Source organism: Hypomesus transpacificus, chromosome 17, assembly GCF_021917145.1.
Source record: "Hypomesus transpacificus isolate Combined female chromosome 17, fHypTra1, whole genome shotgun sequence".
Classification (NCBI taxonomy): Eukaryota; Metazoa; Chordata; class Actinopteri; order Osmeriformes; family Osmeridae; genus Hypomesus; species Hypomesus transpacificus.
In genome coordinates, this window is record NC_061076.1 from 2,800,253 (window position 1) to 2,814,873 (window position 14,621).

At 44.4% G+C, this 14,621-nt stretch overlaps 1 protein-coding gene across 1 annotated transcript; it reads left to right on the forward strand.

Moving 5' to 3' along the window:
* Window positions 1–211: 211 nt before the first annotated feature.
* fbxl20 (F-box and leucine-rich repeat protein 20) lies at window positions 212–9,801 on the forward strand. Its single transcript, XM_047038852.1, has 15 exons — window positions 212–1,142; window positions 3,370–3,431; window positions 4,270–4,324; window positions 4,424–4,498; window positions 5,062–5,156; window positions 5,295–5,363; window positions 5,453–5,548; window positions 5,897–6,023; window positions 6,243–6,317; window positions 7,276–7,406; window positions 7,595–7,655; window positions 7,785–7,829; window positions 7,932–7,988; window positions 8,084–8,296; window positions 8,454–9,801. The coding sequence occupies exons 1-15, from the start codon at window positions 1,101–1,103 to the stop codon at window positions 8,559–8,561; spliced, it is 1,311 nt and encodes a 436-aa protein (XP_046894808.1). The 5' UTR covers window positions 212–1,100; the 3' UTR covers window positions 8,562–9,801.
* Window positions 9,802–14,621: the final 4,820 nt, after the last annotated feature.

The window sequence follows — 14,621 nt, forward strand, 5'->3', positions numbered from 1 at the left end:
CAGTTTTTTTACATGTCAAGTCAAAAATGTGGCATTGTACATTCATGTGTAAATAATGTGGAGTGATATTGAATGAAAATTGAACTCTTTTTCTTGTTTACATGCGTTCTTTTCCCGCTATAATGACGTACGTTGACGTATTTCGTATGTGCATCTTGATTGGTTTCGTGTATGTTGGAGGCGGAGTAACAACCAAAGCGGAAGTGCAGATTCACCAGACAGCATACAAACAAAGTTACAATGTAACGATTCGTTTTTAAGTCTTACTGGAAGGGAAGTATATTGTGTTGATAGTACTTTGTCTTCATATACGATACACATCGTTAGTAACTCGGCACATTGGCATTTGAAAGATAAAAAATGAAGTTGAGCTACTGCATTGTTTATGATCAGGATTCATTTAACAGTCTAAATTAGAAAAAGAACGAATCTTGTCTATTTAGGGCCTATACGAACCCATAGGCCTATGTTTTTCGACAACGATCTGACTTGAATGCATTACTTAATACAGACAACTGCCAGACATAGCTATTGTCATAGTAATGTGCACAGGTAGAGTGAGGCCTTCCATGGTTCATTTGACATTTGTTGTCTTCTGGTATTTTTGACTCCTCGACGGGTCCAATGCAAAATGTATAGACTAATGCATAGTTAGGCAATAGGTAAACAATCACTGTTTATATTACATGAGATGTGCTCATATGTAGCCTATTAGTCGATGGAGAAACTGCTAATAAGTGTCAAAGTGGCCTATCAAAGAAAGACACTGGGGAAAAAAAGTTACTGTTTTGTTTCAGCTGTCTATAGAATTTCTGTAACCTACTAAGCAGTTGCGGTGTTCACAGGAGGGATTGGAGGGGAGGGCAAACGAGTGGCTGGGCAGATAAGAGTTCGATTTGCTTGGTGCATTTTTCTTAAAGGGTAGGTTATTTAATTTACATTAGTTCGAGAAACAATGAAATCCACCGTCTGAGCTACCGAATAAACGGTACTATGATAGTTTTGGAAGGGAGTTCGCAAAACGAGCGCCTACACGTTGCAGTGCTTTCAACACCGATTTTGTTATCCCCCTGATCGAGTCGGGTAAACCACCGTCCGAGATGGGGAAGGAGGTTAATGGTGTTTCGCGGAGCAGGTTTGAGGTGAGTTTGTACATAGTATTAGAGGTTCAACACAGTCGTTTTAGACCAGTCGTCATTTAGCCTATGATTGTTGATGTGGCGTGTTCATGGGTAAACTGCGTTAATGTCACTCCGATGCAGCTTCCGCAGTCAATGCTTGGATTAGGTCAAATATAGCCTAGACTGGCTACTGTTGTTTTCAAGACACGACAGCATCTTGCCTGTCGTATAAAACAATACGCATTCATTTGCCTTAATGCCAAAGGCTACATTTGCTGTCGTCTGAATCCATGTTTTTTGTGGTTGTCAAAATGTGTACTTGAGTTTTCTCTTTGTGCCTTCAAAACAAAGACAATAGCGTGAAGGCATTGGCCCACTGCAATGTTGACTTGGCTATTTATTGTTCTACACCAGCAAATATTATCTGTAATTGTTAATTTAAAGCTTCCGAATTCTCATGAGAGTCTGAATTATTCCAAGCGTCTGGGAGTTGGGACTGTTTTGGATCAGGGGGCTGTTGTGTACGCTCGTGGCCGCTGCGGCTGCGGGGGCCTTGGGTTGATTCTGCTACAGATGGGCCATTAGCTCGGCCCGACCACAGCTTGGTTATTGCCTATAACACTCCTATATTAACCTGAACACCTTTTAAAAGCGTTAAATGATCCTAATATGTTGTCATGGAAAACCTTAGATATTGAAAAAAAGCTGTTATTGCTCGATCGCTACTCAGCATTTGCCTGTAAACTTCGCGACAATTTACGCAGTGGCAAAGAATGCACCAAAATGTGAATTATGGCATTGTAGATAGTCTAGTAAACTCTGATGAATACATTGTATGTATTTGCACCGTGACATTGGTCTGTCTGCCCTGAGAATGGTGGTGTTTAATCCCCAGCTAGGCAGAGTGGGATTTGTGTGGTTTTATTTATTTTTAACGATGCAACAGCTGACGACTCCGAACGTTCATGCCGTACCTTCTGGCCTGACAGCCCGACAGCTGCAGCAGATACGTGATCTGTAGTTTATTAGCCAATAACAATAGACTTGGAGGTAGCCTAGACGTCAATTATCTGTTGTTTATAATGTTCAAGACACTGCTACATCAGTTTGAGACGTAGTCTATTTTTATATTTGTGCGAGACATTTGTATAATGTGTTGAAAGTGGCCAATCTTTTGGGATGATTATGTGCTTTCCTAGGCCCAATTGGCTGCCTAGCCAGTAAAGTTGATAAAAACCAGAACACTGAGCATAGGGCTTGCAAGGAAAACAATGCCAACGTCGCCCAACATTCATGTATATTGAACAGTCCTTGCATGAAAATTGCCCATAACTAACTAGGCTACTATACCAAATGACGTACAACAGCCTAATAACGTTACATTACAAAAGAAACACGCCACAGACCACATGTGCATCTGCCTTTTAGAAATGGCTGTGGATTATTTGACCGGTTGAGTAGATCTCTGAAAGGTGAGCTGTCACAGTGAATTTGCCCCAAATCCTGAAACGAAATGCCTGTCTGTTCCCCCCTGCTCCCTCAGAGTACACATGTCTGTGCTGGCAGACAACCCATGCATAGACAGCTGTGTGATTGTGAGAGTATGAGAAAGATATAGGACGCCCCAACCAGGCATCCCGTCATCTGAATTTGTGATGACTATGTGTTTGATTATCGAGTTCAAAGTACCTAGTAAATCAACTTTTTCTTTGTGATATTTACTCAGGGACTGAAGAGGTCTTCATGTGGACTTCTCATAGGACACACAAAGTTCTGAAAAACATACCAGGAAACTATTTTCCACCACAATATTTTTCCCAGAGGTCAAATTTGGGACAGAAAAAAATAAAATAATGCTAAAGTAGTCAGTAGTGTAATTGATGTTGAGACCCTAAAACAGTAGCAGGCCTCCATGATGACCTTCTGGTCAAATGCCAATTTTGTCAAAAGGAACAGTAGATTTAACTCGATCATGCAACCAGAGCCTTTTAGCTGTGTGACGCTGGAAACTGTGCAAAGAAAAGTAGCTGAGGAAATCCAGGTTAGGTAATGGCCCACTTGATTTGGTGTGTATTAGGCAAGCCGTAGAGAACCAACATGAACATTGTGGTGAACACAGCATCGTTGCTTATAGACAGGAAGAAGGTGCCATTTCCTAACTTGTCTTGGATGAGTGAGACCCTGACCGCACATTAACAGTCTGCTTGATGTTTTCATCTTCCCATTGTCTTTACTTCCTCTCTTCCAGATGTTCTCAAACAGTGACGAGGCTGTCATTAACAAGAAGCTTCCCAAAGAGCTGTTACTACGGTGAGTGAAGGTTTTCCCAACATTGATCTTTAGCATTTAACAGAACATGTGTTTAATCAAGAAGGCTCAAGTATGTTTATATGTAGGTTCTAGGTTGAGCATGAACAACGTTATATTTGTTTAAACACAATTAGCACCTCATCTGTGAACATACATTTACCAGGCTAAGCATCCACATCAACTGATAACGGGGCACAAGACTTGATTAGTCCTCTTAAAGACACCACATCTCTGAATGTGTACATTTGTCTTTTTGCGTTGGCAAACAACTTCTGTTTTCTCCTTTCCCTCATGCCCCATACTCCACTCTTCCCTCCCCCATTCTAAAAACTGTTATTAAAAACAGATGCTTGGGGTTGTAAAACATTCAAATCGATTAAGTAAAAAAAATACAATAAAAAAAAAGTTTGCCTCTGAGCAAACAGAAAATGGAGGCCGTAACTCAAGCCTGGGCTTTGCCAGTGAAGCTGCCAGAGCTGAGGCCTGCTGACATGGGGGTGTGCCTGGCCAGTTGCAGAGGGCTGATTTACTGGAGCAGTTGAAGCTGACTTTTGCAACACTTTGCAACACTTTTCACTCTACATCGCAGTATTTGCTGCAGTAACGGTCCTATGTGTGTACCTAACTTTGTCACTAAGGAGATGACAAAGCACTGACACATCTGCATGATAAAACCCTATTATGTTGAGGTAAACACATTTGTTTATCTAATTAACATTCAAACACAGTGGGGTCTGTCATCAGAGTTTACACCACAGTGTTGTCCCAGGCCTGTGTGGGAGAGGCCTTTTACGAAAGAGTGGTGATGTGTAACGGGCTATCCCTGTCTGTGTTCCAGAATCTTCTCCTTTCTAGATGTGGTGACACTCTGTCGCTGTGCCCAGGTGTCACGGGTAAGTCTGTTTGGTTTTTCTGTGTGTGTTACTCACCGTTGAAGAGACGATTTTAAACTGTAACACTTTAGACCTTTTGTCTCTTCTGCTCTTTCTCAGTCTTGGAATGTCCTCGCTCTGGACGGCAGCAACTGGCAACGAATCGACCTCTTCGACTTTCAGAGAGATATTGAGGTCAGAAAGTCTCCTATTTCTGTCCTGTCTTTTCATCCCCGCATGGTTCTCTCTCTTAACCTCTGACTCCTTCCTTAAAGCTGCAATAGGTAACATTATCCTACAGGTCGAGTTTGATTGACAGTGGTTTCACAAAATAACCCAATGAGGAAGGCATGCTTCAAGGAAGGCCCCCTTCGCCAAAGGCGATTGGCTGTCGGAAGTAGTGGGCAGCTCCAATTATAAGAAATATACAGTACCAGTCAAAAGTTTGGACACATTTTCCCGGGAAAATGTGTCCAAACTTTTGACTGGTACTGTATATTCCACTGGCACTAAGCTGTCACTGTTCTGAGCGCTGTTTAGTAACACTATCTGTTAAGTAAATACAGATGGCCATCTATTTACTGTCCCTGTATCCACATGGATCACTTCACAATCCAATTCAAAATCAATCCAATTCCATACACTTTATTTGTCCCTTAGGGGCAACTTGTAAGATCTGAATGGATGTATTCCATTGTGAAATGAGCGCAGACGTGATTGACAGGGATGTGGGTGTCTGGCTGTGTGTTGATCTGCAGGGTCGTGTGGTGGAGAACATCTCCAAGAGATGCGGGGGCTTCCTGAGGAAGCTGAGCCTGAGGGGGTGTCTAGGGGTGGGGGACAGTGCTCTGAGGTAAGGGCCCAGGGAAGGGCTAGTGGGCCAGTTCTCTCTTTCACATGCAGGGTAAATAAGTACACCCGACAAACATTCCTAATGTGTGTGTTTGTGTGTGTGTGTGGGGGGGGGGGGGTTCTGTTTACTTTTCAACAGAACCTTCTCTCAGAACTGCAGGAATATTGAGCTGCTTAGTCTCAATGGCTGCACCAAGATCACAGACAGGTGTGCACTCAAGTCTGACTCACATTTCAGTACTTATTTGTGTTCTCGTGGCTGTACGCTAACAATATATCTATCTCTGCTCCTTCCAGTACATGTAACAGCCTCAGTAAATTCTGTCCCAAGCTCAAGCACCTGGACCTAGCATCCTGTACCTCAATCACCAACCTGTCACTCAAAGCCCTCAGGTTAGTGGATGGAATTCATCATACAATTTAACGAACACCCCCCCCCCCCCTCCTCCCCTGACCTTATATTATCCTCCTCATTTTGTCTGTTAAATGTTTCCTGTCACACTTGCACACATACACACACATAAGGGGGGTGCTTTACTCCTGTAGCAGATGGCTGCTTTTGTAGAACACGTACACGGTGACCAGGTTAAGTTATTCAGTTATGCATGCTGTTAGTGTGAGACATGCAGCATTACAAGTGACTTGGAGTTTTCCCTCGTCAACTGTTTCATGTTTTCGTTCTCGCTCTTCAACCCCCCCTCCCCCCCCTCCCTCCTTTGCCTTCCCCCCCTCCGGTGGCAGTGAGGGCTGCCCCCTATTGGAGCAGCTTAACATCTCCTGGTGTGACCAGGTGACCAAGGATGGCATCCAAGCCCTGGTACGATGCTGTCCCGGACTCAAAGGACTGTTCCTGAAAGGCTGCACACAGGTATGGAGAGAGGACAGTGAGGTGTCTGTTGAGCCTGGAGACTATGGCTGATGCCAGGTCCTAACTCAGTGTGTAGTTTATTGATGAGTCACAGGCAGTCTGAAGAACAGGTGTTGGTGAAGGCATTACTTTGATGCAAATCTTTCATTGAAGTTTAAAATGACTCCAATATCCCTGTCGCCCTCCTCTTCTCCTTCTCCAAACTCATCTGTGCTGCAGTTGGAAGACGAGGCGCTGAAGCACATTGGAGCACACTGTCCAGAGTTGGTCACTCTCAACCTGCAGACGTGTTCAGTGAGTTTCACCTTAATGATGCATTTGGATGGAATTCTATAATTATGTACTGCAAAAGTTTAAAAACATTTCACACAACCTTAACCTGCAGATGACCGACTCGTATCAGTATGTTGTATTGCACACAGTACCCCACACCTGGAATCCGTTCTGTTATGCTTCATAATTAGATGCAGGTAGTTCTGAGTAATCTGCTTGTTGGTGTAACCATATAGAGGTCTGGGCGCAGCCTGCTAGGGATGAAGTGGGTCAGACTGTGCCCTTCCCTTCCCTGTGTGGGGTTGTTAAGGACAGGCTGGTACACAGGCCTGCTTGGTCTGCAGCTTGCCCTTGAGGAGGCTGTTCACCATCTAACCCACATAACTCATAGTGTGTGAAACCCGCCCAGACACATTTGTTGCTCTGGCATCCTCACTAATGGTGTCTGCCCTTATATCAAATTCCCTCCACGTTTCCTTCCCCCAGATCCCTTCCTCCATCCCTTCCTTCCTCCCTCCTCTGTTCCTCAGGTTTGCTTCTTTACGCACCTCCCCTCACCTCTCAGCAGGTCACCCTCTCATTTCCTGCCAGTAAATCACCTCTCACTGTTCTCCTCCAATCATTGTGTGTCCATCTGTCTCCTTCCACCTGTACCTCCTCTGTCTCTGAGTCCCACACCCCCCTGCAGTCATATTGTCAATGTGCACAGTGGGTGAAGGACAGTAATGAACAGGAATTCTTCCCATTATCCATGCTGAGTGGGCAGGTGGAGATTGGATGTGATAAGGCAGTGGCCATGTTGGTGTACGACAAATAACCAAATGCTGACTGTGGGTTAGCTGTATGTATGCCGGATTCATCACCATTTTGTCAACATGTTATTGAATGTGATGACTTTGTGGTCGTGGGGGGGTTTTGAGAGTGACCCCCCTGTTCTCTGTGTTGTCCCTCGCCCCCCTCTCTCTCTCTCTCTGAGCAGCAGATCACAGACGAGGGCCTCATCACTATTTGCCGGGGTTGTCACCGCTTGCAGTCCCTCTGTGTGTCTGGCTGTGCCAACATCACCGACGCCATACTGCACGCTCTGGGACAGAACTGTCCCCGCCTCAGGTAAGACACACACACACACACACACACACACACACACACACACACACACACACACACACACACACCCACACACACACAAACAAGTCTTAATTCCCACTGAAAGGTAGTTTGGAAGGACACTGTACATGAAGGAATATATCGCCGCTGCTGTTCTGGTAAATGGTTTGGCTTTGTCCTTCTCTGTTCAGAATATTAGAAGTGGCTCGCTGTTCTCAGCTCACAGATGTGGGCTTCACTACATTAGCTAGGGTGAGTACACCAGCTATTGCAAGGATCATGCGCGCGCGCACACACACACACACACACACACACACACACAAACTGTCAGAGCAAATGTCTGAAAGATGACACATCTCTCCTTCTGTTTTTCTCCTGCAGAACTGTCATGAGCTGGAAAAGATGGACCTGGAGGAGTGTGTGCAGGTGACAAAGATGACACGCAGCCACACCACCAGGCCTAAGCACCCACAACTTACAGAACAGTGCTGTGAAAGATAAGCTGGTCTCTCTCTCTCTTGATTCTAGATCACAGACGGCACTCTCATCCAGCTGTCCATCCATTGTCCTCGCCTTCAAGTCCTGGTGAGCAGCGGCTAACGCCGCCATGCCAGCCGTGTGTGTCAGCTTGTGTCGAGCGCTGTTAGTGAGGCCAGGCCTGTCTCTGTGCTGTCTCCCAGAGCCTGTCTCACTGTGAGCTGATCACCGACGACGGCATCAGACACCTGGGCAGCGGCCCCTGCGCCCACGACCGCCTGGAGGTGATCGAGCTGGACAACTGCCCCCTGATCACCGACGCCTCGCTGGAGCACCTGAAGAGCTGCCACAGCCTGGACCGGATCGAGCTGTACGACTGTCAGCAGATTACCCGTGCTGGCATCAAGAGGCTGAGGGTAGGAGCAGCCCGTCGTTCACTCACGCTTGTCTGTCCTCCTGCCATTTGAACGCGGTCCGTTCGTCGAGTCGACGACACGTTTGAGCTGTGTGTTTTGAAGGCGTGCTCATGCTGGATTTGTCTCTGTGTGTCTCTCTCTGTTCCTCTCCATGCAGACCCATCTGCCTAACATCAAAGTGCACGCGTACTTCGCCCCCGTCACCCCGCCCCCCTCGGTCGGGGGAAGTCGCCAGAGGTTTTGTCGATGCTGTATCCTGCTATGATGTAGAAACAGCGACCCCCCCCACTCCCCCTGGTCAGCCCAACGCCTGACCAGTCCACCCCCCCCCCCCCACCCCCGACCTGCTGCCCGGCCCCCGGCCCTCAGTCCCCTGTTATACATGCTGGTGTCCCCCTTCTCCGGAGCTGGAGAGAGAGGGAGAGAGACAAACAGGACCACAGGCTCTGGGAGAACCTTTCCAATGACCCACTGTCAACAGCCTTACACACAGACATGTACACACACACACACCCGCAAACTAACATGAGTACATTCCCTGCTGTCCCCCCCCCCCCCCCCCCCCCCCGCCTAAGTTTAAAAAACAAACCAGTATTACAAATAGAGGGGATTACACAATAGATCTGATTCTTACCACTGCTGTTCAGAGATTAGCATTGTGATACACTGTTAGAAGTACCATGATCCAAAATCTCAGTTGATAAAAGGTTGATTCAAAATACTTAAAGATGACCATGACAGACAATTTGCTTGGAAACAACATCAGTGTACATGTAGCCACCACAACGAATTTTGAAGAGGTTGAAATGCCCCTTAGACCGATAAGGTGACTGACAAGCTACCTCTACTCAAAACTGCGCTCGATCGTGAGAGGTTGTTTGTGAGGTCTAATCTTCAAGCTGACCTCAGATGATGGAGTAATTTGTTCCTAGATGACAGTTCTGGTGTCATTCACAGCCACAAACTGCCTACTACTCCCTTTTCACACATGCACACGGATGCAGGCACACTAAATGATGACTGCTACTAAAATATAATACTGGCCTGTTAAGGGATATGAGTGTTGGTATCATCCTTTGCACTGACTGCAGATATAATGATGGCACTTTACAAGATGAGTTTAAACTACTCCATATAGTTTACTGCCACCTGAAAACCTCCAAAACACACTTGCACACAAACACGCATACACACCTAATTCAATACTCTCATGCCCTCCCCTCTCTTTCTGTTACAATCAGATGCTTCATTGTACCTAAAAAAAAAAAAAATAGTGGAAAAAAATAGAGAAAAGTTTGATATTTTTCTAAAATGGACACCAATTGAGACTTAATAATGGGGACTTGAGAAGATGCCAAATGTTGCATGTCACAATTCTAGTTTTTTAAATCAAAATGTGTATATATATGTGTACGTACTGTGGGAATCTAAACGCTGATGTCGGCACAACCAGACCACAGAAGACTGAAGAGATGAATGGCTGTGGGTCTCACAACACAAAGCACGGTGAACCACTGTCACAAACACGCTTGTTTAACGAGTGTTTCCTGAGACATGTTGAATAGTTCACAGTATAGGCTTGCACCAAGCAAGGATTTGGACAGTAAGGGGGAAACTGGTCAAAGCAAGCTTCTCTCAACAATGATAAAAAACAGAATTTTAGACACTTCAATGAAGGGGGAAAAAAGAAAGAAAGGATAATGGAAAGAAAAAGCCAACTGAAAACAATCAATGTATCTCTATTTTCAGTTAGTTCTGATTCATTTTGTTGCATAGTTTTTTTTTTGGGGGCTTTGGTCACAGTTGTGAGAAATGTGATGTGGTAGACCACGCACACACACACACACACACACACACACACACGGTGCAAAGAGATATCTGCTGATGTCGGAGTGCCAGTTTGGACACCGTTTCAAGTGACCAGGTCACAGTGTGACCTAGGGTCAGTGACATTAACGCCTCGTCAGCACCCTTGAGGTCTTTCAGGGGATGGAGAGACAGTGGGTTTCCCCTAGGAACAGGACCCCGTCCCCGTCCCCCCGTCCCCCCCCCCCCGTCTTGGACCAGTGACACAGGAGGGTGAGCGGACACTACAACAGGACGTGTTTTGAATCTTGAGCTGGAGTGAGCACACACAACTGGCCTACTGAGAGATATCGTGGACTAGGTATGATTCTTCCGTGTGACACATCAAGGCCTGCCTTCTGGATTCTTCTCTCCTGCTCAGTTCTATGTCTTGTCTGTTTTCTTTATTTTTCTGCCGGATCTGTGTTTTACTTTGTTTTTCTGTCTAGGAGGGTGACCTCATCAACACACATCCCCACAACACACCCCTACTTTCTCAGTTCTGTTTGGTGTGTTTTGGAGTGGGGCTGTTTTGTTTTAAAGTCATGAATTCAGTGTCTCTCAGTTGAGTTTGAGCCCTAATCCTTCCAGATTTGGGCTCATGAAGTTTGTTCGTTTTTTTGTTTTTTAAGAGTTCTTGTTACTTAATGTCCAGAGTGTAGCCTTTGTGCAGGAGAACGGTTGGAGCCAGTGCAATTGTAATATGACTTAAATGTTATTCGGTTTTTCATTATGAAAGATTAATTGGTATCGCTTGTATGTATGAGATATATATACAGTAGTATGTTATACATATTGAATGTGCTTGACCATGAAGGACTTGACCTGGACGTGTGTTTTAAGGGCATGTGTGGTGTGTTGCTATGGCAGTCAGACCCTCTCCTGATGTGGTTTCCCCTAACTTGTTATGCCTTGTGATTTGTCAGTTAGGAAGGGGAGGATAATGTGTGCAGAGATGAATGCAGTGTAATCCAGTCTGATCTGTTTTGTTTGAATGGGGATTTATGGAGGATTAGAGAACATCCAGGAGCCAACATGGCAAAGACGTGTGGTGGACTCTCACTCTGGGTGTGTGTGCGTGCTGTAGGACTGTCGAATCCCGCAGGGAGAGGGCAGTCCTGGGGGGTGGACGTGAGTCCACACGGGTCGTACTGGACATGCTGGCTGTCTACTGCCATGCTCTTCCACATCCAAGCCACACCTTCAGATTAGAGAGAGGACATGCTGAGCCACAGGCCGTGCACCAAGCCCACACTGATGGCATAGGCTGTATTGACAACCGTTTCAAACAGTCGTAGAGTGGTAGACCACTGAGGGTACCAACACCAGGTTGTGTCACCGTACAACAACAACAACAACGATCTGTTACCACTTCTGTGTCCTTCGGGTCTTCCAGCAGTTTCCTTGTTGCAGGATATCCCCAAAACAAATTCATCAGTCCATTTCATACAAGTTCATCCCTGGCGGGTGGGGTGGGGATTAGGAGGACAAGAGGAATCTAAATTGTGTTCTTGGTAGTTTTACGCCAGGGAATTACAATTACAATGTTGACAATGACTGTAGTTAATTTACTGTAAATCTTTTCCTTTTTTTTTAATTTTATTCTTTTTTTTTTTTTTTTTTTTACAGTTAACCGATATAAATGAATACGTATGTATGAATAAATATATAACTATATTATTAAGATTTGTATGTCTGTTATTACTGTAAATGAAGACAGTATTTTATGTAGTATTCTATTTTAATAGGTCATATCACTGGAAGGGATCAAGTCATACTAAATGAGGACACTAGAGGGCAGCAGTGGACTTGCCTCTCAATGAGCCTTCCAGTTCTAAAACCCTTTCAAAGGCTGTAGCCTTTCCAAACAGGCATCCAGGCCTATAAGTCGGGTGCCAAGTCATGCAATCCCTTGTAAACAAATAATAAAACCTGAAATATAAGTCTATTGAACTGGGAGGTGAAGAAGAGAGCCCATTAAAACACTAACCCTGTGTTTCCTCTTGGTTCCAGTCAGAAGTCTAGTAGTAGTGTTTCGCACCCCCTGAAGGCGACAGAGAAGACAGTTCACATGTACAGTGAGTTACAGTTAGTCTAGCTTTGACAAAACAAAGGCATGCATAAGTCTCTTGAATAGCAGGATTGATTGGAAAAAGCCACATTTGATGACATTTATTTGTGTATCAAATTTAAAGTCTGAATCAAAGATGATACAAAGATTAGTTTCTTGTGTGTAAGTAATGGGAGAGAGATGCCAGGTTATTGGTTATACTCAGAGCAACCTTATGCTCAAACTGTGACAGTGAGTCAAATTGTATATTCCATTCCATTACCACATGCATATTCCAACAGAGCTTTCCATTCAGTGGTCTGGAATTGGAATGCTCCAGGCAAGATATCCAGGTGGCATTAGCATTGTGATGTCATAATAACCATGGATATCGAATTTTCACAATATGATGACATCCTGGAACCTTGAGAAAACGATCAGATTTTGGAGCTAATGGATTTCAATTAGATGATGCAATAGTTCACTACTAATTGTTGGAACATAATTAAGGCATTCATTTCTAAATAATACATCATTTGAAAACAATCAGTCCTATTGTATCTGAATGATACTATGGCAGTAGACCTTCTAATAGATCTACTTTGGGTGCAGCAAATTCAATAACAAGTTTCCATACCAGGCATAAAAGCGCAAATGATGTAACTGGGATTAGAGTACCCTTGTCTGGAACAGACTTCCTGGCCCTCACAAGGGACAATGGCACACTTAAGACTCTGACAGCAGCATGGTGACCAAGGCCTTGGCTGGTGCTGTAGCTCTGTCCTTGTGACACATTGAAGATATGTTGCATAATCTTACCCCCTGTTACTGCTAGTTTAGTTATTTTTTTGCTGTTGCTTTTTGCATCAGAGATATAGTTTTCTTCAGTTTGGATGTGTATTTATAACCAACAGATCCCCTTGGGAATGAAAATTCATGAACGTAGAAGGATTTTTCAGAGCTAGGTGTGAATTCATAGACACACATTCTGTCCAGTCTTGAATACATTTACATGAGTCAAGACGGTTCAATTCAGTCTGAAAATGAGTCAAAATCCCAATAGAGTGGATGTGATTGTTTCTTATTTGAAAAGTTAATTTATGAAAATGATTTTAATTATAGGTATGATTGAGGTATAATTATAAATTATTATTATTAAATTGATAGTTCCGCAGTTCGAATATATATCAAGCAATATGTACAGCATGTCATGCTGCAGCATGTACAAACAGGTAGAGGAGAATATTTCTTTACTTCTTGTATTTACATTTACATTTATGCATTTAGCAGACACTTTTATCCAAAGTGACATCCAAGACAGAGCTTTACAAAAGAGCATAGGTCACTGATCATAACAACGAGGTAGTCCCAAACATTGCAAGCAGCCAAAACATGAAGCATACATTGTGAAAAAACTAAACAAGTGCCAAGGGAAGACTCATAAGAGCATGCAGTTATACAAGTTACAAATTAAAACAACATGAACCCCAAAAAGTGCAAGACTGTACCTGTAGAAGAACAATCAACAGTAAAATATTTCACAGCGAGTACAATAGTTCAAGAGTTAACTTCGTTATAACTAACCTACAAGAGCAACAAGTCTCTCAATAAGAGTCATTGTGATCCTGGAGGAAACTAACATCAGGTCCAATCAAGCATTCCTAAGTGCCGTTGTACTCCCGGAAACAAGTGCGTCTTGAGCCTTTTCTTGAAGGTGGGGAGACAGTCAGTGTCCCTGATGGAGGTGGGGAGCTGGTTCCACCATTGGGGGGCCAGGCAGGAGAAGAGCTTGTGTTCTTGCATGTTACGCAGCTGGCCCTTGCTTCTGACACTGGAGAAGAAGAGGAACAATTCATGTGAATGTGATTCAAGAGCCTCGACAACAATAATACATGTTACAGCTCCCTGGTTCTCTCTCTCTCTCTCTCTCTCTCTCTCTCCTCTCTCTCTCTCTCTCTCTCTCTCTCTCTCTCTCTCTCTCTCTCTCTCTCTCTCTCTCTCTCTCTCTCTGTCTCTCTCTCTCTCTCTCTCTCTCGCTCTCTCGCTCTCTCTAACACACTTACTCACCCCCCCCCCTCCTCCCCTCCATCTCCCTCAATTGTACTGATCGTTCAGTACAAACTTTGATGTGTGCCTGCCACATAAGGTAATGGAATGCATGGAGTGTGCCTCGGACACCTACAGAATAAACACATTACACTGAGCTGTGATAACTTCTAATCTGGCACACACAAGCACCCGCACAGACACAGATGGATGAGAGAAAGAGAGAGAGAGATTGTGAGAGAGAGAGAGAGAGAGAGAGAGAGAGAGAGAGAGAGAGAGAGAGAGAGAGAGAGAGAGCAGAGTGATGGATGGATGGATGGATGGATGGATGGATGATGTCCCTGTCACAATGGAGAATTATTAATGTATAAATATTTTTCATCG

Bases quoted from the DNA above. Each gene is read 5' to 3' on its own strand.
- fbxl20 (XM_047038852.1), top strand. From the start codon at position 1,101: ATGGGGAAGGAGGTTAATGGTGTTTCGCGGAGCAGGTTTGAG. The intron at 5,364-5,452 runs GTGTGCACTCAA...TGCTCCTTCCAG, and splicing joins TGCACCAAGATCACAGACAG to TACATGTAACAGCCTCAGTA. The intron at 7,656-7,784 runs GTGAGTACACCA...TTTCTCCTGCAG, and splicing joins GCTTCACTACATTAGCTAGG to AACTGTCATGAGCTGGAAAA.